This window comes from Laetiporus sulphureus (assembly GCF_001632365.1).
Source record: "Laetiporus sulphureus 93-53 unplaced genomic scaffold LAESUscaffold_10, whole genome shotgun sequence".
Classification (NCBI taxonomy): domain Eukaryota; kingdom Fungi; phylum Basidiomycota; class Agaricomycetes; order Polyporales; family Laetiporaceae; genus Laetiporus; species Laetiporus sulphureus.
In genome coordinates, this window is record NW_024468519.1 from 232,948 (window position 1) to 255,060 (window position 22,113).

General features: G+C 55.5%; 7 protein-coding genes across 7 annotated transcripts; 6 read left to right on the forward strand and 1 right to left on the reverse strand.

Annotated features, from left to right (window-relative positions):
- The first annotated feature begins 25 nt into the window (after nt 1–25).
- LAESUDRAFT_742325 (uncharacterized protein) lies at nt 26–1,732 on the forward strand. Its single transcript, XM_040911188.1, has 3 exons — nt 26–118; nt 173–699; nt 794–1,732. Exons 2-3 carry the CDS (start codon nt 510–512, stop codon nt 1,375–1,377), a joined length of 774 nt encoding a protein of 257 aa, XP_040766353.1. The 5' UTR covers nt 26–118; nt 173–509; the 3' UTR covers nt 1,378–1,732.
- LAESUDRAFT_45053 (uncharacterized protein) lies at nt 1,474–2,226 on the forward strand. Its single transcript, XM_040902515.1, has one exon. It carries the CDS (start codon nt 1,571–1,573, stop codon nt 1,982–1,984), a length of 414 nt encoding a protein of 137 aa, XP_040766354.1. The 5' UTR covers nt 1,474–1,570; the 3' UTR covers nt 1,985–2,226.
- A 2,612-nt stretch (nt 2,227–4,838) lies between these two features.
- On the forward strand, nt 4,839–6,172 carry LAESUDRAFT_757336 (uncharacterized protein; the record flags this gene model as incomplete). Its single annotated transcript, XM_040912287.1, has 2 exons — nt 4,839–4,953; nt 5,004–6,172. The coding sequence occupies 2 exons, from the start codon at nt 4,839–4,841 to the stop codon at nt 6,170–6,172; spliced, it is 1,284 nt and encodes a 427-aa protein (XP_040766355.1).
- A 391-nt stretch (nt 6,173–6,563) lies between these two features.
- On the forward strand, nt 6,564–7,849 carry LAESUDRAFT_675887 (uncharacterized protein). The gene is made up of 4 exons (XM_040905612.1): nt 6,564–6,712; nt 6,763–6,951; nt 7,016–7,111; nt 7,166–7,849. The coding sequence occupies exons 1-4, from the start codon at nt 6,611–6,613 to the stop codon at nt 7,505–7,507; spliced, it is 729 nt and encodes a 242-aa protein (XP_040766356.1). The 5' UTR covers nt 6,564–6,610; the 3' UTR covers nt 7,508–7,849.
- Nucleotides 7,850–8,207: 358 nt separating this feature from the next.
- On the forward strand, nt 8,208–11,680 carry LAESUDRAFT_648754 (uncharacterized protein; the record flags this gene model as incomplete). Its single annotated transcript, XM_040904129.1, has 2 exons — nt 8,208–9,617; nt 9,671–11,680. The coding sequence occupies 2 exons, from the start codon at nt 8,208–8,210 to the stop codon at nt 11,678–11,680; spliced, it is 3,420 nt and encodes a 1,139-aa protein (XP_040766357.1).
- A 1,860-nt stretch (nt 11,681–13,540) lies between these two features.
- On the forward strand, nt 13,541–15,878 carry LAESUDRAFT_735787 (uncharacterized protein; the record flags this gene model as incomplete). The annotated part of the gene is made up of 5 exons (XM_040910624.1): nt 13,541–14,732; nt 14,754–14,941; nt 15,010–15,354; nt 15,413–15,769; nt 15,825–15,878. The coding sequence occupies 5 exons, from the start codon at nt 13,541–13,543 to the stop codon at nt 15,876–15,878; spliced, it is 2,136 nt and encodes a 711-aa protein (XP_040766358.1).
- A 3,643-nt stretch (nt 15,879–19,521) lies between these two features.
- Nucleotides 19,522–21,434, reverse strand: LAESUDRAFT_723503 (G-protein beta subunit). Its single transcript, XM_040908429.1, has 6 exons — nt 21,268–21,434; nt 21,040–21,201; nt 20,499–20,979; nt 20,313–20,444; nt 19,948–20,260; nt 19,522–19,892 (listed from the first exon to the last, which is right to left on the reverse strand). The coding sequence occupies exons 2-6, from the start codon at nt 21,152–21,154 to the stop codon at nt 19,881–19,883; spliced, it is 1,053 nt and encodes a 350-aa protein (XP_040766359.1). The 5' UTR covers nt 21,155–21,201; nt 21,268–21,434; the 3' UTR covers nt 19,522–19,880.
- Nucleotides 21,435–22,113: the final 679 nt, after the last annotated feature.

A 22,113-nucleotide genomic window follows, 5' to 3' on the forward strand; every position in this document is an offset into this window, starting at 1 on the left:
TGATTTGCAGAACTCGAAAGCACCAGGTCCGAAATCGGCATGTACATGCGAATCCCTCGGGTGAGTAAGGCAGAATTTACAAGGCTTGCTTTATTCGACATACTGCAGAGTCCCAACGGTACGTCCGTGAACCTTATCGAATTATGAACGACCTCCAAGAACATGATATAAGCTTGCGACATGCTTAGAGGAAATGTATGGAATTTCTGTCCATTTGTAAGTGGATGGTGGCGTGGGAAGTTCGTCGGGTTGCGCAAGTGACGGTGCACTCGGTCGTCGGCGGTCGCCTTGCCAGTGTTCTGCTTTCTCCCCTCAACCGTCTCGTGGCTATCTCACTTTTGTACAACACCATTCGTTCCCCCCGCAAAACCTCCCGGTCCCGCATTACATATACGTTCATCGTTTAAACTTTCGCCGCCTCCCCACAAAGCCGCCAGCTAACGCCCGCCACCTCACAATACATCGCTCGACCCGCTCGCAACCGCTAACTTGCCTTCCATTTTGTCGCCATGGCGTCCTCGCTGTCTCAGCTGTCCGCTTGCGTTACGCGTATCCTGTCTCTGACGGGTTTCCCGAAGGAACTCAAAACCAAGGACATTCAAGCCGCCTTTTCTGAATGGGAGAATGTAAATGGCGGGTTCAAGATCAAGTGGATTGACGATACGAGCCTGTTGATCGTTTTCAATGATGCTACTGCCGGTGAGTACATGCTTTGCGGCGCACGTTGGTCGCGAGACTCTTGTTCCACGCGCCATGACTCCTAAACTGCTTACTGAGTCGATCTGCAACGCAGCCAAACGTGCTTATCTTCACACTCTCGCTTTCCCGCCCGCCATCTTTGCCAACCCTAATTCTACGCAAACTGCTACGATCAAACCGTATGACGGACCCGATGCACAGGCTGTCATCCAGAACGTCAATTCCCGCCAGCACACTACCGGACGAGGCCATAATGTCCGCAACTCTGTGTCGCACGGACGCGGTCTCTCCATGAGCAACGCTCACCGAGGAGCTCCCGCTAACGCTGCTCACACTGCCGCCGGAAACGGTAACGGTAGCGGCAATGGCTCCCCTCGAGACCGAGACCGTGAGCCGTCACCGACCCTGCCCAATCTCCCATCTCAGCCGACTCTCAACTCGCTCATCTCCTCATCGCTAGGCGGAGGTGTGGCCGTCGATCCGACTGCTGTAGACCCTGCCATCGTGGCGGCGCTGCCGGACCATGGCGCGCCACGGATCGGCGATCCCGGTAAACGCATGCTGGGCGCTGCGCTCGGCGTCAGGCATCCGGGGCTTGGGCCACGCGCTGTGAATGGCGCGTCGACAGGCGGCGTGGAAGTACAGAGGGCTATGGCTGGCCTGGTCATTGCCGAGTGAAGGCATTTTTCCCTGTGGGCTCGGTGGTCACCCGGGGCTGTCGTGGTAGGGTGCTGCCGACGAAAAAGGCCTCCTACTGTGCGGCGGCTTTGCAGTTGCCTCCCTGTCAGAGTCCGGGTACCCGTGCTGCTATGATTGGTTTGCATCTGGTTGGGGATCCGGCGGTGTTGCTACTTCCTCTCGTTTACGTGTTATGCCGCCATCCACCTACACCGTCCGAGTAATAATACTACGGATATGCTCTTTGAGTACGGCTAGCGTTGATCACAGTCTCGTTACCGTAGGCACAGTGGCGCTTGTGGGCCAGGTTCTGTACATAGTATTGTATCTTGCCATCTATGGCATTTTTTTTTCCAAGACATGCAGTCATGCAACTCATCTGATTGAAGCCACTGAACAACCAAACAACCATTATAGCCTCCCCACAGTGATGCGACTGTTTTTCAAGCTTCGATCTCGGAGATGTGTTTACGCCTGGAGGCTACTGCTTGCTGGTCAGACAATGATGTTATCTCATCATGCGCCGACATTCCGCCTAGTGATGATGAAAGCGGCTATGCGAAGATGGCAAACTGCCGCTCGCATAGGTTCATACGCGGCAAACTGATAATAGATGCTGTGAAGCGTCGCAACATAAAGATGAAAACGAGGTGTATGTACGGCAGGGGAAACCTGGCGGACACGCCTCGTGGGTATCACGGTAATGCTCACGAACTGCCAGGGTCACCTACGTACGTAAGTGATCACGCATCAAATTTTTCGTCTTCCTTCAGGCCGGGCTTCTGATCTTTTATGCAAAGGAGTCATCATCATGGCTTCTAAAATTCTCGTCACGGAAGCGTACGATGGGCATCTCGACCTTGAGCTTGAAAGTCGACGTTGACTCGATTTCTGAAATTCTGAATGGTTCGAAGAGCCAGCTGCTTGTTCATGTGGCTTCTGCTGCAGAGCCAAGGCTTCTCACATGATCCCACTTCCGACATTCGCGCAAAACTCAAATGCAGTTGCAATAGTGGTTGGCATTCGAAGCCGCCTTCATCGATAAGCACATTACCGCATTGTTGCAGGCCCCTTCACATTTGCCGAAGAACATGCAAACACGGACCTCGACTAGCGATATCACGAGGCGGGAGCTCTGCCAGGAGGTAAGACTTCAAGAAACACATGGTGAGTTGCTGACGCCGCGTAGTCAATCTAATTCAAACGCGTCGGAAGCTCGCGCGAAACGAGGATACGCGTCGGCGACACGTTGCATTCGAGAAGGGGGGTTGCAGTGCAGTAGCCTAGACCTGACCACACATGCCCATAGTGAGCAGCCTGTGCCTTGCCTGCTTGCTTATTTGTGTACAGAGAAGGGCGAGGGAAGGCGTATATGAATAAATGGAAGTTCAATAGACTGTAACGGAGCTACGCCGGACTCATGGTGCTGTGCCAGATGTTCCTAATAGGTCTTATCCTCTGCGAAGTGAGGCGACTTGCGCAGCGTCCCAATCAAGTCTAACCGGTGGATAGGGTCGAACGTTCGCCGCTGCAGCTCGTTTCATAGGCAGAATTCACGTCCTCAGGTACAAAACAGAAGTCGACGCGTTCTTGTTGATGGTTTCTGATGGCATCATCGGTGTGTACCTGTCCGATCCTGTTGTCCAGCAGAGCAGTTCCAAGCACTCACGAATATCTGTGATCTAGATACGTGTTTGTGTCACCCGTATCTCTGTCTCGTCGGTGAAGCGACGACGCGAGATTTGAACCAGGATGTGTGGACGCGCGTCTACCTAAAAGTTAGAGGCGTTGTCTGAGGCGTCAGATAACCTCTTACCACATAGCCTCTTCCGATCCAGCAGATGCACTTACCATCATCCTGTTATTGCGCAATGCAACTCAATAGTCCCTATCGATATGTGCCAGTGGCTGTGGCGATGACCCGAAACCTGCCGAAGTAGAATGGACGTTCCACAAAAAGTATTGGTCTGACATTCAATCATCTCCTGGCATTCCCAGGCCGCTGCGAGCCCCTATTTGTATGTGTATTCTTCCATACCAAGGTCGATGTTTGTTGCTGGTCTAAAACAAGACCACAGGGATATTACAGCCGTAGAGCTGTCATATGGGCGTATCATTGTCGCACATTGTGTGCGAGCGACCATCAATGCACGGACCTACCTTTGAGCGGCATTCAATGGCCTTAGCGCGATATGGGGAGAAAGATACGTTCAGCCGACAAATCTAGGTTATGCTCGTGGTTTAGCGCATGTTCCAAGTACGAGGCCAACTGGCACCGAGCGTCGCCACGGCGAGGTTCTGATTAGAACGAGATTCGGTCGAGATTGTGCATTGTGTTCACGCTGCATAGCACCATGCAGCGTGCCGCCTTGAGCGGAGACTAGGTTGGAGCATCATTTTGTGTTATCCGGATAGAACAGATTCCCATTAGCAGCACGAAGCTCACTTCATATGATGAAAAATCTCCGCCGCAGCGCCGTCTGATCATGCTCTTTGTTCCGTGTGCTGAGATCCTAGAGCATCGCTATCTTCGTTCGCTACACGCAGGGCGTCCTGTGGACGACAAGTAAGGCATCCTCGCGGCGCCTCCATCCGGCCGTTCGAATTCTATAAGCGCATAGACGCGCGATGACAGGGATGGCATCGCATCGACGAAGTAAGATTTGTGGTGCGCCTAGTGGCAGATATCTGGATATCCGGATAGCCTCGTCGTAATATCCAGCTCCGCCTTGTGGCCACTGACTATTCCGCCCGGAAGCAAATCAAACTCCGCTGTGTAGGCAGTGGCCAGTGCCACTCGCCCCCCCGCACCCCATCCTCGTATACTAACGCACCAATACATGGCTTCAAAGCACCGGCCGACACGAAAGACTGCGCGCGAGGCGCGGACTGGGGCTGTACGACTCTGTACGGGCTGGGGGCGTGGCATTCTCCGGTAGAATCGAGCGGACGCAGCGCTGTCACCGGATAATTAATGATCTGCAGATGAAGTGAGTGGCCCTCGGTTCCCAGACAGCGCTTCGACATCTGCTCCTCGATGGACATGTTCGCAGCTGTATTGTGCAAACGCGTTGCGGTGCACGCATTACACGCGGCATGCGTTTCAACATGCACAGTTCTGCTTCCGTAACCGTCACGTCCGTAGCACAATACCGGCTTGATCTGCCCTGATATGAACCCCAGGCGCCTGATCGCCTGCCTAAAAAATTCAGACGCGACCGCCCTTCTCCGCTTCGGCAGTCTCATTCGCGGATCTGAATTCTCTGTGGTTTCCAAGCTTTGTGCCCTCATCTGTGGCCAGTGCTGATGCCACACTCTGTGGCGAACATGTCATTCCTGATGCATATAAATATAAGCCCCGTCCGTCTAGCTCGCCTCGCACAACCCCTCCCATCCCCTCCTCGCCCTTCATCGACATGTACTCCTCCTTCGACCCAATGTATCCGTCCTCAGTGAGCACCATGTTCCAAATGGAGAAGCGTAGCCTTCAGAGTCCCTCGGGCGAGTGTTACGAGACAACGGCTATCGTCTCCACAAATTCCGTGCAGTTTCAGCCAACTCCGGAGCAATTCTATGGTGTGTGCTTTCTTCGTCGCTAACTACGTCCGACTAAATTTATGTTATAGCTCTCGTAGATGCCTGTACCAAAAACCGTTATGCGGAGCAGTATACCATTGCACCCTCCCAAACCTTCGCCCCACATGCCATGTCCGCGTCGCCATTCGAAAGGTGCTCATCGGGCTCGACGTATAGCTCGTCTTCATCATGCACCCCTTCCTCCGACGGCATCACAACCCCTAGCACGACACCATCTCCGCCAGAGCAGATGTACGAAGACATGATCCTTGATGAGGGGACAATTCAAACGCCATCATTCGCATCAAGCACCGACTTCAACCAGCATCGTGATTTTGGCATCTTGGATGGTGCCTGCTCTGCTCAGTCCTTCTCGGATCTGTCGGCCCAGGTGATGCTAGGTGACCTCAATCACCAAGCCTGCGATGCGGTCTCAGAGATGGATCAGGCAGTATCATACGGGTACTATGACCACCTGACGGCCACAAACCTGGCTTACCCTCAGAGCGATCTTCGGCACGCGTATCCGGACGCCACTGTCGGTTGTATGGCATTGCCTCCCGCAGTACCGTCCTGTGCCACAGAGGCCTACGCGACTGCGATTTCTGGATCACATCAAGCTTTCATTCAAGCACCACCATTATCATCGTATCTCGCGCCGTCATCTGCTTCGCTCCCACAGCCCTCCGCAGAACCAATGCTCGTTCTACATCAGCCGCGTCCTGTACGATCGATTCCCATTGCCTCCTGGACAGATTGTTTGGATCGCTTCCAGAATCAGCCCGAACCAGGAGATGTCGAGAGGCGGACATCTCCAAGCGATGCCGAATGCTCAGGAGGTGATAGTTTATCAGCTTCGGAGATGGGGCAGGAGGAGATGAATGGGTCTTCATTAGAAGAATGCTCTTCGTATGGGGATGGCGTCGAGATGGGCCCGAGTATACGTCTGGGATATGGGACGTACACGCTAGACTCGTCTTCGCTCTTGCATCAACCGGTTTCGGAAGCCGTTCTCCATGGCGCGTATCCAGATACAGAACCAGCGTCTTCGACGTCAGGTGTCGACGACTCGCAGCACTCGCAAGTTCCACAGTGGGTATTTCCCGCCGACCTTTCGTCTGTCCCTGCGTCGGCTCCTTCGCCGACATTTGCAGCGAACCATGAAATGCTCATGAAAGAGACAGCGAGTTGGACCTGGTTCGACGAAATCTTCGTATGATCCATGGCGTTAGAAGGGACGGTGTACGTTGCATCTTATCATTATTCAATTTGCATGTCGGTGTTCAACTTGTACCATTATCATTCATTTATTGTCTTACGTATGCGTTCATTACGGGACATACAATGCGATCCTTGGAATGCAAATACGTGTGTGGGCGAAATCAGATGGCAGTCCATACCCGGGGGAGACGGAAAGCAATCAGACTCCGGAGGCCGGCGTGGGCGTTGCAAGCAGCCTTGTGGCCAGAGCTCAGCGACGATCGGTCAACTGACCAATCGTAATTATTTCTCCTCCGTGATGCGGGGTGCAGCCGACCTGCCCTTCCTCCCCTGTTGGAGTTAAAGTATGCGAGCCTACACGGGGCTTCGCATCTAATAAGATGATGCCCGTGCGACCACCGCTCGTCTCACGGTCGTCCCCACCGTCATCACCGTCATGCTCTCCGCCCTCTCCAGGACCGCCGCAAGAGCGTTGAGCCCACAGGCGCGATGGGATGACTGGAGCAGTTCCCAGGAACCATACGATGCAGAAATCTTGGTGAGTCCTGCGCTGTTGTGACAGGTACTTCTTCGCTGAATGGCGGGCAGTATCTTGACCTGGAGCTGTGCGACGTGCTCAGGCCGCTCCCTGAGATCGCTTGGTCGAAGATCGCGCATTTGTGCTCAAGAACAGTTTCTCCTGCGTATCGGAAGCTACGCGACACGTTCCAAGATGATATGGATCGCCTTGCAGGTATCATGGCAGAACTGGAGCTGAGCTCAGTTGAAGCCGCGGAAGTAAGTCTATTCCCTCAGGCGTTCTTACAGCGCACTGAGCTAATTCGACATGTTCCGTGGATAGCACGCCGCACGTTTCGAGGATGCACCTTTCTGTCATGGCAGAACCTCGTATCTAGAACGGCCGCCCAGCAAAAGACGGAGATCCTCCGCTGCCACGGTAGGCTTTCTGCGTCACATATATCACAATCCCACTTACGTCTCCGCCCTGCAGGACGACAACGCGCCACTGGTGATCCCGGGCTTTGACCCCTCTATACCCACCATCGTCATCACGCCCTGCCCGTCGCAACCCCGGGAAGCCGCCTGCCTCGTGCCCTTCCAGGACGCACAGTTCGGCAACAGACTCACTGTGCCGACGCACCCCGCGCTGAACAGCGCGTTTCCGCCGCAGATGGCGATGCCCGTTCCGCTTGTGGAACACTGGCGGTACGAGGACGGGCACTGGGCAGCCTTGCTGCCACATCCGGAGGAGCAGGTGAAAAGAGGCATGTTCTCGCGGCCGCTGCCGAGTAGGAGGCGCAAGGTGTGCGTGGGGCGTCGCCATCGTGCCTGACATGCTGCACCACGAGTGCCGAGTGCCTTGCCCTTAATGCGGTTCATGACTCCGGTCCTTGAATGTCTAAACCGACTCCTGGACGTGTCTGCCCTACATAGGGCCTTCGTTTAGTGCGAAAGGTGATGATGTGTCCTGAAAAGTACAGCTTGGTTATGTGACTTTCCCAGTGTACATGGATGACTCGGCTATTCCTCTCGGAGCGAGGAACTTTCGCAGGGTCGGGCGGCCAAGATGTTTGGAATGCGGTGTAGAGGTTGAGGCGTGGTTTACAGCCGGCCGTCCTGTGTAGTTATGTACGATCGTACTGCATGTTACGTATCGAACCATGGGAGTTCAGCCATTCATATTTGCGGATCTCGAACCCATCAATTTCCATGACCTCAGTAGTGCACCATGGACCGCCTCTTGATTGGCATGCTGCACGCAGGCTGTTTCTGCGCAAATATGGCCAGTAGGACGTTGCTGTTCAACGCATGCGGGTAGTTCAGGCGTTGCAGTCATGACTTTATTGATGGCGACGTAAAGCCACGTGGGTGATTGTGGCGCAGGGTCCCTTTGAGGCCTTGTCAATGGCCTGCTCGCATCCCGGATACCGACATCGGCTCTTCTCCTACCAACGCGGATGTAAGTCGTCTAGCACAGTTTCTGCTAGTTCCTCTCTGACGCCCGACAGCGACCGAAGGAGGATAGCACGTCCATGTCGCTGAAGGCGCTGATATATGCATATATCCTCGGCGGTATCACCTTCATACCGCTGTTGATCCTCGGAGCCATCTTCTATACGGTATACACATCCGTCCCTGTGGACAACACCGCGGTGAAGCAGCCCGAGAAGGTAGAAGCAACAGCATCTCCCGAGGCTGTGGAAGGCGACTCCCCGTCGACCCCTTCAGCGCCGTCGCTCGTCGATATCAATGATCTCCCGAGGGTACGCCGAGCATGGTTGACCGTGCGCCGGACATTCCAGGAGCAGCAGACCGAGGCATCCTATGTGGGGATGGTACGCGGATTCTTGGATTCACGCTCAAAAGACGCAAAGCGCTCGAGACCCAAGGACATGTGGTACGTGGTTCTCAAAGGCAAGGTGCTCTATCTGTACGAGGACGAAAGCATGATCGAGTGCGAGGCGGCCATTGAGCTCAGCGGGCACGATGTGGTGATCTATCCGGAAGGCCTGCACGACGGAGAGCTGTTCTCCAAGCGCAATGCCATCTCCCTGAAGCCAAAGCTCCAACTTCCGCACACCGAGATGCCAAGCGTCACGAAGGAGATGAAGCTGCATGAGGAGAACGTCGACGAGAAGGTGGAAGAGACGGGAGGCGGGCCGAAGAGCAAGCAGAGGGAGCGCGAGAAGCTGGTCGAGGTTCAGAAAATGCGAGAGGAGGCGAGGGAGCAGGCGTTCGATAACTACACGCCATGGTTCATCTTCGTGAAGTCGGTGGTCGAGATGGAGGACTGGTACCACGCCCTCGTGCACGCATCCGAGCAGCCTGCGAACGCGTCGACCCTCGCGCCCCTCGAGCCGGTGTTCGAGCCCGACGACATGTCGCATCTGGTAGAGACGCTGGACGAGCAGCCAGACGTCATCCCAATGCGCTGGCTCAATGCTCTTATAGGCCGGTTGTTCTTCAGCTTCTACCGCACGCAGAAGCTGGAGTCGTATATCATCGGCCGACTCATGAAGAAAATAGCAAAGGTCAAGCGTCCCACCTTCCTCTCAAACATCATCGTGCGAGAGGTCTCCGTCGGCAACAAAGCACCTACGTTGAGCAAACCCATGCTCAAGGAACTGACAAAAGAAGGCGACGCTTCCCTCGAAGTCCATCTGCACTATAAAGGCGAAGTGCGCATCACGTTCGAAGCTACTGCTACCATCAATCTCGGAGCTCGGTTCAAGACGTACACGGTCAAACTGGTGTTAGCTTTGGTGATTAGGGAAATTGACGGCAACCTGTTGGTCAAGGTCAAGCGGCCACCCAGCAATCGTATATGGTATGCGTTCACGCAGATGCCGAAGATCGCGCTCGAGATAGAGCCGATCGTCAGCGACCGTCAAATTACTTGGAGCATGATCCTGAGCAACATCGAGTCCAGAGTGAAAGAAGTCGTGAGTGGCGATGGCTGTCTGCACGTTGCCGTTGACCTAACTGTATTGTCTAGATCCAAGAGTCAGTAGTCCTGCCGAATATGGACGATATCGCATTCTTCGAAAGCTCTAGGTATCATCGTCGCGGTGGTATATGGGCGGACGCTTCTCGCCGACATAGGCGTCGCCGTGCCTCGGTCTCGACTGTCCATCATTCTGACGAGGAGGACAAGGTTGAAACGCCTTCATCTGCACCTGAAGTACCGAAACGGCCACTTGCGGATCTCGAACATCCTACCGTACAACGCTTCCACTCGGAACAAGATGCCACTGTCGAAGCCAAGAATCATTATGGCGAACCGCAGGAGGTCTCAGACTTGCGCCGTGCTACAACGTCTATTAGCATGCCTGCTACTCCAACCTCTACAACAGCTTCGCGTCGACGCACCTGGTTCGGCGCTTCGCGTGAGGAGGAGCTACCACCCACTGACGAAGCTGATGAGCCGAGAGGCCGCTCGCCTGAGACGGACACTGTACCGGCTCGAAGATCGAGTTCTACTCCAACTAATTCTGTCATTGCAAGTCCACCAGAGGATATACCCCAAGCGGCCGATACTCCTACAGGCGAAGACCATATACAAACGAACAACACTCGACGATCGTCCTCTCAGCACTCGCAGTCCTCTTCCTCTCGGGGTACTTCCGCTCCCTTGTCCTCCGACGATGAGGCCGTGGCTCTAGGAGCAGATTTCGGTTCCTCAAGGCGCCCGAAAAGCCCAACAAGCAGCAGCTTCAGCCGCTCGACCGCAACAAGTTCCACCGCGACCTTCCTGCAAACATTAAAGTCGCGTGCAGGGGACAAACAGGCTCTGAGCAACACGGCGAAGGAAGCGATGCGCAAGTGGGGCGTGAACTGGAGCGGGCTGCGGAAGGATAGGGAAGTGCGTGGAGGCGAGGAGATAGCTGATGGTGCCCATGAGGACCATCAGCGGCACTCCACCGCTAGCACCACTCGTACAAGGCCGAGCTACGCTGAAGTCAGGGCCGCGGTCGAACAGAGGAAGGGGGAGCGTTTGCCTCACGAGGAGACTGCGTTGGGGGCGGAATCACGATCTGATCCTGTCTCGATACCCAGGAGTGTCAAGGGGAAGGAACGGGCGACGGAGCCACACTCGTCCAGCGCCAGTGGTGGCAGCAGCACCGCGTCGTTTCGACTCGCCTCTACCCTACCCGTGTCCTCCTCCCCGAAGCGCAGTACGGAAGGCAATGGTGCTGACTCACCTCAGCCGCGGTCTCTATCCCCCGCATCACACCTGCACAGAGTAGAGTCCGGGCGGTCGAACCCCTCCGGGGAGGTACCTGCGGGCGTTCTGCCAGACGAGCTGGATGAGCAGCCGCACTCCCCGATCCACACACAGCCGCCACAGGCGAAGACGATGACTATTCCCGGCATACACGCGAGCCACCGCGGCGAGGTGATGTCGATGGGGTACGCCCCTCCTCCTCCGCCTCCCGTGCCAGCCGACGCGAAGAAGCCGACCATACAAAGCGTGTACCGTCTTTGGAAGAACCCGAGCTCGTCACCTGGCTCCATACCACGCGGGATGGAGGCGCCTCCGCAGACGCAGACAGAGATGCAGACGGGTTTCAACGGGCATGACCAAGACGATGCCCCGCCTGTGACGTTGGGCTCACTAGAGGTGCATTCTGAGGCTCCCCCACCGCGTCCTGTCCCTCCTCCTCTCCCGCCTCGATCGATATCCGCCGTTCCTCTTCACAAACCCGCGAGCGACGCCGCGTCCTCGCCTGCGTCAGCCGCGCTGCAGTCGATCGCGTCGAAAGACAGGAGCAAGCGCGCATCGCTTGTCCCGGGTGGGGGTGGTCTGGATCCTGCGGGTGCCGGAAGCGAGGAGCGAAGCACTACTGGCGACGACACGAGTCCTGCTTCCCAGCCCGTGCCCTCGGGTGATCCTCAGGTCGCTGCCATTGTTCCTGTCGCTTCCAAGCCTCAACCACCCGCGCTACCCCCGCGCAGAAGCACAGTGACGATGCTGGCATCCGTGCCAGCTACTGCGCCGTTGTGAGGTGCGCCAGAATCGTTCGTTATACATCGTCTTGAAGCTTCTTGAAGTCGCTCGTTTCATCTATATCATTCGTCATCTTGCATTGTGTACTCCTCAACATACATTATACTCTCGGACTGTAAGTTATTGGTCTTGTGGCCTCGTCATTCCGTGACACGTTGCTTGTCTTGTAGGCTGAAACACCTTCCAGCTGATGCATGTGCTGATGCGTAGACTTTCGTAACAGCACCGTGAGTACATTCCACTGTATGAGAATGTCATTGGCCCCATTGGGGCGCGGCTGGAAAGCCCTGCCGGGACGCCAATGCGCGTGGCCGGGTTTATCAGCACTGAGGACGAAGACGACCGGCGGAGTTGTCGCTTTGGTTGGGAGATGGGACGAAGCCATGCCTTTTGCTTCGAATACCGAGACATAACCGCACACATGCGCGCGTAGGCTGATCACCAGTCTCGGCTCACAATTCAGCCATCTCATCCTCTTGAAAAGGCGGGTGCAGTACGACTATCGTGTCATTTTTTGATGTGCATGGACACACTTCGATCGACGGGCCTATGGTTGCCTGGGATATCTCTGCCAGAAGTGGGCCAATGAATACAATCGTATTGCCTTGTTGGACAAGCTTCTTAGATGGTTTTACTGTAGATAGGGCCCAGTCGGTGGGTCAAAGCTGATAGATGACGCGATGGAGAACGCTCGCGTTGCCAACGTGACTGACGAATCTTATTGACTTCGTGAGCGCCCACAGCGCTATAGTGCACGTGGCGCGTTGCCGGTATTGGGCTAGGCGGAAGGTTCAAGTGCCTTGCTGGGGACGGATATCTTGAATGACAGCGTAGGCATTCGTCCCTCCCTGTTTATCTTTCACGACCGCATCTGCTCCTCGCTACAGTTGACGACGACACCTGTTACGACTCTCACGTCATGACGAATACCCAAATGGTGATGCTGGATGATCGCATCGGAACCGCGCTCGCACGCTTCTCGACCAGTGCTGCTGTTGCTGCGGGGAACGACCTGAACGACCTCGGACATTCTGGACAGGGCTCGCCGCCTGGAGGAACGCGACCTCATGCGATCGTGTCAAACCTGCAGGCTGCACTCGACTATGAGGAACACACGCGCCAGCACTCGCGGGGAACAGGCTCTGACGGAGGACTGCCTCCACCCCCGCGTCCTAGAGGCAGATCTCGGAGGTTCGACTTGAAACGGGAGCCGGTCTCGATGTCTCTGCCGAGCTCGCCACTGATTGGCCCCGGACCAGGAGAAGGAAGGTCTGCGGGGCTGAATCTGTACAGAACCCATGCGCCGCGACTGTCGCTGCTTCTAGGCGACAATCCGCCGCCGCTAGTGGTCAGTGGTCGCCGGGCTGGGTCGGACGCAGGCAGCGGAGAGCACGAATTGTCGAGCGAAGCATACACAGATGGCAGTGCATCAGAGGTTTATCCCGGGTCACCATCAGTGAAACAGGGCAGCAGACGAGGGCTGTCATCGCTGCAACGGGTCGAGCATATGCTGGGAAAGAGCAAGCATGCGCTGGGAACGGTGGTGGCGGGCGGGCGACGGATGAGCGAGGCGGATCAGAGTGGCCGCGATGCGCTGATGCGCCCGAGTGCGCGAGATCGAGCCAGGCAGGGGGCGGCCATTAATTTCTTTAGCGCGCCCTCACCCATTCGTGCGTCCGTTCCTATAGCATCCATCTCTTCCACCCCTTGTTAACTTACCAGACGGCGACAGTTGCGACCCCGCTTGTCCCGACGTCGCGCACTGCGGCCCCGGCGGTGTTAGCAAACCCAACAATCCCCAGGCAAACACGAGTCGGGTCGCCCCCCGCACGTTCCCACGCTCGCCAGGGGTCCAATATGTCGCAGCAGCCTCGCAGTCCATCCCTCGCCTCCTCCAGCACACACTTGCCGCCAGACACTCCCTCGGAGCCTTGCATCAGCGTCTCCAGCACCATATACCCCGCCAGCCGTCGCTCTTTCAGTTCTCATCATTCCCCAGGCGGGAGGCTACCCGAGATGGACCACGATCGCGAATCATTCATTGACCTCACTTCCCCTACTTTTCCTCCGCATGCAGATCAGAACAGTACACCCGAGCACGGCGTCACCCCTGGCTCCCGAGTATTGGCTTCCCAGGACAGCAACAAGCTCAACACATCCCCCAGACGGCCTCCTCTTCCACTCATAACGACGACCACACCATCCACGAAACCACCACGACCGACCACTCCCAAGCCTGACTTTGGGAGGCGTTCCGCCTCCGCCCAACCTCGCCATCGTCGTTCAGGCTCCAATCACGCGAGGTCGCCCGGTGGCGTCGACGAAGCCCCAGCAGACATGCCGCGCGGTCTCCGCAACATTCCTTCCACTACCAACTTGTTGCATCCACAGGAGCGCGCTGATCGCATCCGCAAAACGCGCAAGCTCACCCAGCTCTTCGGACAGACGCCTGGCGTTGCACCAGAGCCTATTGATGTCGAGCTAGCGAACGGCTGCCTGCCCATCGCGCCTGCACTCGGCAAACGGAAGCATAAACCAGCAGCGTCGATGCTGGACGATGCTATTGTGCCGGCCATGTGGCCACCGGGGGACCATGGGCAGCAACTGTATCTCGGTGTGCGTCGTCGTTCGGTTCCGCTGAGCCCGCAGGACTTCTCTTCCATAAGCGGCCATTCCATTCTCACCATCAGCCAGACACCGCCGCACGTGATCGAGATAGGCTCCCAGGAGGGCGTTCCCCAGAGCGATTGGGTTGGTCATGGCCGTGCACACGAGGCTCTGCCTTCTGGCTCCCCGACATCTTTCATCGACCTGTCAGACGATGAGGGCGCCCTCGACGGCTTCTCGGAAATTCTTCCCGCCGAGAGACCTAAAGTCCACCGCCGCCCCCCGCAACCGTTCTCGCCATCTACCCCCTTACCTGACAATCTTTCGCCTGAGCAGCAGGCGGAAGAGGAGCGCCGGCGCAAACGCGAGAAGCTGGCCAAGTTGCACCGATTCCTGGGGTCGCGCGTCCCCGCCCACCTCGTTCTCGGGTCACTCGAAGAGGGTGTGCCCCTGCCATCTCCAGTCGTTTCACCACTGGACAACATGCACGAAGAGGACGGAGACACTCGCAAGGCACGCACAAGGCGGAGAAGGAGCAGCTCGGTCGCAGAGTTTGCTGGGACGTGGTCGGATGAGATCGACAGGCTCAAGGAGGATCTGAATGACCACGAGAAAGCCATCAATGTGAGAAGAGCGGTCAAGATGGAGAAGGTAGCGTATCTTCGCGAGCTTCAGTTCTGCAGTTCACCGCACTGACTCGAACTGTCCTGCGTTCACAGATGTTTGGTGTTGCACCGCCTCAGGTACTGTACCACACCCGCCAGGCAGCGCCGACGCCAAGCAGTAGCGCTGTACCCGTCCCCGCGAAGAACTGGCAGACGCCGCGCTCTCCGACATTACCCCCATCAAGCCCCACCTCACCAGGTGGCCGCAATCTTAACCAGTCGGCATACAAAGGCAAGTCGAAGAAGGGCAGTCGTCCCGGGACGGCCGAGTCCACGCAGCCGCTGCTGCCGCCGAACCACGGGGCCGACGACTGGAGCCTTGCTCCTGCGCCAGCCATGTCAGATGTATACCTGCACTACCGCCATTCGCTAAATTCTCTCAACGATATCATCGACCGAGTGAGTTGGCCATACTTTCACCTCCTATATAATTCTCTAAACATTCATGCGATGCCAGGACGACAAGCAGTCCCTTGCCGAGCTGCACGATTATCTAAGCGGGAACCTGCAGGATGTGCCGGAGCAGTCCTCGGCAGACGACACGGCCAGCGTCATCACGACGTCGACAAAGCCCGAACGCAGACGCTCGCTTCCTTCGCGCACTTCGATGGGCTCCGTCTCGTCCGACTTTAGCTTACTCGCTTCCCCACCGGCGGAGGAGACAACTTTCCAGGTGCGCCGCAAGCGCGCAGCGAAGCTCACTCATTTCTTTGGGGTGAACTACCGCGATCTCATGGGCGAGATTCTGGATAGTATCGAAAAGGGTCTTGAGGAAGAACGTGGCAAGGGCACCTTGAAGCCGGACGAAGTCCAGGTAGGTCCACTTCAAGCGAGTAGTGCGGCGATCACTTTACTAATAGCCTACGCAGGATTTGCTGCAGAAACTGGTGAAGCTCAAGACCAAGCGCAACAACCTCTCATGAAGCAAGATTTGAATCGTAATATATTGGACTGTCCACCTAGTGGACGAAATGTATATCTTAATTCCTAGTAATCGTTGAGCATACCCGCGCGGGCGCAACAGTGTAACGCTTGTAATCGTCATGTACATCAACCACATCACGCATGCATACTTTTTGTCGCTGTACCATACATTTTCTAGAGAATAACTAGGTCACCTTTGCAGGCGTGACACCAGAAGATGTGGGAGTCATCCATAAATTGAGGCTTCTTCCGTGATTGGGCATGAGCAGAGCCCAAGGGCGATGACGGCTCGACAACCGTGGGCAGGTTGGAAGCTCTTGCGGCTGGCGAGGTCAGCTTCGATGCGGGATTACTCGATGCCGCGACCTCGCCTTCTATCCGAGCTTTCAGCATGCTAAGGCTTACCCGCCGCTTGTGCTGAGCCTCAGGTGAGAGGCCTTCAAATGCGGACGCGGTAGATGGCGGCGCAAGGTGGGCCGGCCTTTGCGATGTGAACGACGCGCGACGCAGCTCGTCAGATGGTTCCACTGTCCGACCGGTCGGATAGCGAGAGTTAGGCGTCGGCCTGCCAGAGGCGAGACTATGAGCGAGCTTATCCTCTAGCGCAGCGACCTGTTTCTGCAGTGCATGTGCCTTCGCCTCGGCATCGAATACGGAACTCTCCAACGAGCGTATCTTTGACTGGGCGGCGGAGATCTCCAGAGTATGCTGCTGCTTGACCGCACTGAGCATCTCCTCGTCGAGAGAATGCTGTACCGGCGTGCGGGATTCAGAAGCGGCTTCGCGAAGGTGCTCGATCTCCTCGTTCTTCGTCGCCAGTTCGGCACGAAGCGTCTCCGCCTCGCCACGGGCTTGCTCGAATAACTCTTGCGCCTCATGCTGAGCTCGCTGCTGCTCCTCCACCTCGGCCCGGAGCGATGAGAGCTGTTCCATATGCGACTGCAACGAGGACGTGAGCCGATCGACTTCCGCGAAGTGACGATCTGCCATCTGCCGGTATTCCGCGCGTTCATTTCCGAGCTGCTGTACAATGCCTCGGGTGTCCTCGAGTTCGGCCCTAAGTTCCGTGTACGCCTTTTGCAGTTCGGAGCTGCTCTCTTCGGAAGATGACCGCTCCTTCTCCAGAAGTGAAGTGACATTTTGTCGTTCCTTCTCCAGTCGATCCTTCTCGCCGCGCAGTTCGTCCACTACAGTGTTCAGATGCGCTATTGTTGAATCGCGCTCCTGGAGGGATCTCTCGAGGGCCTCTACCTTTTCGCCCAATTGAAGCTTCGCATCCGTGAGCTCGACGATCTTGGGACGCATCTCGTCCAACGCGTGCATCAGGCGGACTCCTTCCGCTTGTAGCTCATTCTGTGTACGCTCGGCTTCATCCGCGCGTTTGTTTGCACCCTTCAGTTCGGCCTGAGCTTGTTGGAATTGGCGGGCACCGTGGCTCAGTTGAGCTGCAAGGTCCGAGACCTTGCGTTCGAGCTCAGCAGTAGCGTTCTCTTGAGCCTGCGTGCGTGACTGAAGCTCGGATCTTTCCTGCAGGAGAGCATCCTTCTCCGCTTTTATAGAAGACAGCTGGTCTTGGGCTGCATTGTGCTGCTCCTGAAACACAGCATGCTGACCACGCAGTTCTGATTCTGCTTCTGCGCGCAGCCGAAGCTGTGTATCCAGATCATCACGCTCAGCCTTCAAGCTGTCATGAGCCTGTAAATGATCTTGTGAGCTTCGGCTAGTCTATCAGGTTGTGATGATGGAGTACCTGCTGCAGCTTCGACAGCTGGAATTCAAGCTCATCCGCACGATCTTGAGTGTTTTTCAGCGTGGCTTCCAGCCGTTCTGCGCGGTCGTCACTTTGAATCTGCTCCTCCAGCTCTTTTACGTGTCGATCCGCTTGCTCTGCTTGTGAACGCAGATCATTCGCTGTCCCGTGTAACAGCTGCAACTCCCGTTCCTAAACATCACAAGGTTAGTAACAATCACAGATTCAGCAAAGATATTATGGACCTGTTCCCGGCATTTGTCGGTCAACTCCTTTCCGGACGCAGAGAGTTCCGTGATCTTTGCAGTCGACTCGCTATTTTCTGTCTTCAGCTGGGCAACAGTTTGTCGAAGCTGCTCGGAGATTTGTCGCTCGGACTGCAGAGCCTGTTCAGTGTCCTGCAATTCTAAGGCACGACGTAAGTTGCGGCTGAAAGTTTACCGAGTTGTATGCTTACTTGACTCGACGTCCTCCAACTGTGCCAAAGTTGAAGTCAACGACGTCTTTTCGGAGACGAGTAGCTCAATTGTTCGCTGTTGTTCTTCAACTCTATCAGAACTATCGTGTGCAGCCTTCTCCACTTCCTGTATGCGCAGTTGTAGTGCTTCAGAGTTACTCCTCTCAGCTTCGAGAGTTTGTTCACTGGATTGCAACTCTGCCGCACTGTCAGTCGGAGAACAGGTGGTTCTGACAGCAAACGTACTTGACTGGACTTCATCAAGCTGCTCAACAGCTTGCTGCACTTTAGTCTCCAAGCCAATCAAAGAGCTAATGGTGGCTTCTTGTTCTTCAACCTTCTTGGACAGCTCGTTGTTGCGATTCTCAACATCCCGCATGGATGTAATGGAGGCGTCCCGCTCTTTGATTTTGTCAGATAGTTCCTTGTTGCGGTCCTCCATGGTCCGCAAAGACTCTCGTAGTTTCGTAGCCTTCTCTCGCTCCTCATTTAGTAATGCGTTACTCTGCTGCGCATCTAGAACATCGACTCAAGACCCGTTGAAAAAATACAGGAAGTCAACGTACTGGCTTCAACGCCCTTGAGCTGCTCTATAGTGGAAGAGAGGGATTCTTTCTCGGATTCTAATAAAGATATGATGCGCTCCTTCTCGCTAATCACCGCTTGTAGGTTTTCTTGATCATTCACAGCAGGTGATGCCGTCTGTTGGGGGCTTGCGATCGGCGTCACAGACGCTTGGGTCGGATGATCGGGAGATGTCGTTCCCTCCTGTCGAGATGCCGGCGTAGGATTGGACTCGACTCGAGTCAAGGAGGATAGCCAATGGATATTTGCTCCATCTCCACTTGCAGCTTTGGTAAACCTGGATACAGTACCGAGCGACAACGCACTCAGACGTAGTTCAGATGCAATGTCATTGGTAGTATGTACCTACAGGTCGCCCACACTTCGCTCGCTCTTCTCCTCTTCCCCGTGAATTGAGGTGACTTCGGAGAGCGCAGGGGAGAAAGCTCGTGATGGTGGAAGACTCGGAGACGTCACAGTAGGACTAGCTGCAGATGTTGAGCTTCCTCCAGCGGCCTTCTGCTGTTGCCGCTTTTTTTTGAGCTGTTTGGAAGCGAGATGTTCAGAGCGCAGATAGCATGTGAGAAATCAGGCATACCATCGCCCGCGCTCGGGCAGCTTTTGCAGCACGGTCTTCGTCAGTCATACTTGGGAGCAATGTCGAGTTTGTGAGAAAAAGCAGGTACGCAATGTTCAGGGCCGTATCAGTTCACTCATCCACTTGCGCGAGAAAGCCGCCTGGAGACAAGCCGTCGCGAGGCGCTGTTCGACTCGACGTTAATCACGTGACCACAGCGGTGGCCACTCCGTTTCGGCTTTCTGAGTTTTGTTGAGTTTCGTTCCCCTCACTGTCTCTCGTCACATAAGCATAGGAGCTGTATTCTGCTGTTTTGGGAGGTCATGAGGCGTATAGGTGAATAGCAAAGGCCAGGTAAGGAAGAGCATCGAGACGGGCAGTTGGGCGAGAACATACGAATAACATCGATGGCACAAGAAGAATATAAAAACTCCGTTCGTACTGAAGAACAATGCAGACGATCACCGTAAAGACAGACTGAAGGTATTCGTAGAGCAGGAAAGCACGGGCGGGTGTAGACAGCTACCCGTATAAAGACACAGATATTGATATGCCGGAAGCGAGGGGCCAGAATCCAGACTTGCAGTAAGCGGTGTGGTATAGGGTATGGCGATAAAGGACGGCGATGAAGGGGGTTCTGCATGCGGAAGGACTTATGCCCACACCTTCAATGTACAATCAGTCGTGAAAAGCAACCCCCATCTCGATGAATGAACTTACCCGGAGCGTGCTATCCCAACTACCCGTACAGAGAGCCATACCATCTGCACTAACCCCCAGACAGCTGACCCTGTTCTCGTGGCCGGTCAATACCCCCACACGCTCGCCTTTCAGGGTATCCCAGACATTGCAGGTCCAGTCATCGTAGCCACCGAAGAGGATGCGACCAGAAATCGAGAACGCGACCGAGGTGATACCGCACAGAATATTATCATGGGTGAATGCGTTCAGTTCCCGATCGGCCCGGATATCGAACAGGCGGCATGATGCATCGTCAGAACCCGTGGCGAAAGCATCACCGTTCGGGAAAAAGCTGGCGTAGGATATTAAAGCTTATCCAACGGAAATACCTCTGGAAGACGTACTTCACTGCATTGATGTCTGACTCATGACCTGTGAATGTTTGCGTGGCCTTGCCGCTGCGGATGTCCCAGAGCTTTGCAGTTGCGTCACACGCCCCGGAAACGAAGACGTTCTGGTTGGGACCGAGCGACAAACTGCAATCAAGTTCTGAGTACAAATAGTGACATTGAAGAAGCGGAGGATGATACCTCATGACATCTCCGGTATGGTCGCTGAACTCTACGACCCGGACGCCAGCCTCGATATCCCAAAGCATACAGGTCATATCGCCGGAACTTGTGACTATCTGTCGATCGTTCAAGAAACGACAGCAACTGAGGTATCCTGAGTGAGCGCTTAGCTCACGAGCACCCTTGACGTTGTTGCCCTCTTTGGAATGTAAGTTGTATATTGAGCAGATGTTATCCAGACCACCGCATGCCACGTAGTTGCCAGATGGTGAGTACGCGCAAGTCATGACCCAACTGGACCTCAGCGGAATGGCATGGACTTTGTTGGTAGTATAGGCGTCCCAAACGATCAGCTTTCCGTCCTGTGACGCCGAAACGAGGTGCCGACGATCTGTCGCCCAGTGCATTGCGTATATCTTGGCCAAGTGGCCTCGTAAGGCACGACGAGGGCGCATTACGATGCGAGGCAATGCAGCAACCTCAGCCGCCATCGCACGTACTGATTTGGCGCGGCGAGGCAGTGAGACCGTGCATCGGGATGAAGAATGAACACACTTACAGCTAGTATCCGCAGAGGACTCTCTCCTCGCTCGAATTTTCTCCCTCAAACTCTCCGCCTCGCGACGAGCAGCGGCGATTCTCTCCTGGATATCGCCCTGGGGTGACTGCGACATGATGCTCGGATTGTGATGCGGTTAAAGAGAGACAGATCGGTGTGGTTCTAGCGAACCCAGAGGTCCGTTCAGTATGCTCTGACAGATCGAGAATGGACAATGAGCCAGCTCACCGTGCTATGTAGGGGAAGGGGGAACGAGGGCCTGGGAGAAGAGTAGGAAATTGATGGGAAGCTTGCGTGAGAACTAGACTAGCGCTAGCGAAACAAATCGGTAAGCGGCGGTAGAGACAAGCGGCAGTGTACGGGATGGGAGGAGAGACCCTGGACTGGTCGCCGGGTGAGAATGTTGAGTGGAGGAAGGGAGAAGATGGCGACTGTCGCGCTGGACTTGGCCGTCGCTGATGCCCTCCTTCGACCTCGCGGACTTCGCCGAATGTGGTTGCTTTCCCACGCCATCCGGCCGGCCCGCCGGTTGACCTGGGTCCTGACCGGCCTCGTCCAAACCAGCCACCGCCCACTGGTGTTTTTTTTCCTGTCGCTGAGCTCGAACATGGAATGTTATAGACATGACCCAAGCATTATGTCTCAAACAAATGCCAGATCACCACTCACTGCTGATTTACGAACTCTGCATCTTGCACAGTATGTTCCTGTGACAAGCTGATCTCAACAGTCTCTGAGCTCTACTGTGGTCAAGCGAAGCGTGCTTCAAGGTGCGATCGCATGGAGAGGCAAAGCTGTCGTGAGCCATACTCAATTCAATATACCCGAACCCAACCGGCGGACAGCTCGCCGTCAGTGTCATCAAATCGCTCGATGTACATCTGTTAGAAGCTATCCAGTCAATCAGCTGTTGTACAGGGGCGCATCTTCTATATTGGTGTAGCTTTAACCGTTACATGACGCAGTGAGTTCCATCCTCCTCATGTCGCACAACTCTGCGCCTCACAACTAGCCAGAGTGCCGATGACCGCAGAAGGAAGAAACTCAGCGCTGTCTCAAGATATTTGAATCCCC

Coding starts and splice junctions, on each gene's coding strand:
- LAESUDRAFT_742325 (XM_040911188.1), top strand. CDS start 510: ATGGCGTCCTCGCTGTCTCAGCTGTCCGCTTGCGTTACGCGTATCCTG. Junction 700..793: donor TTTCAATGATGCTACTGCCG/GTGAGTACATGC, acceptor TCTGCAACGCAG/CCAAACGTGCTTATCTTCAC.
- LAESUDRAFT_45053 (XM_040902515.1), top strand. CDS start 1,571: ATGCCGCCATCCACCTACACCGTCCGAGTAATAATACTACGGATATGC.
- LAESUDRAFT_675887 (XM_040905612.1), top strand. CDS start 6,611: ATGCTCTCCGCCCTCTCCAGGACCGCCGCAAGAGCGTTGAGCCCACAG. Junction 6,952..7,015: donor GCTCAGTTGAAGCCGCGGAA/GTAAGTCTATTC, acceptor TTCCGTGGATAG/CACGCCGCACGTTTCGAGGA. Junction 7,112..7,165: donor GGAGATCCTCCGCTGCCACG/GTAGGCTTTCTG, acceptor TCCGCCCTGCAG/GACGACAACGCGCCACTGGT.
- LAESUDRAFT_723503 (XM_040908429.1), bottom strand. CDS start 21,154: ATGTCGCAGTCACCCCAGGGCGATATCCAGGAGAGAATCGCCGCTGCT. Junction 20,445..20,498: donor CATACCGGAGATGTCATGAG/GTATCATCCTCC, acceptor ACTTGATTGCAG/TTTGTCGCTCGGTCCCAACC. Junction 20,261..20,312: donor TCAGACATCAATGCAGTGAA/GTACGTCTTCCA, acceptor ATCCTACGCCAG/CTTTTTCCCGAACGGTGATG.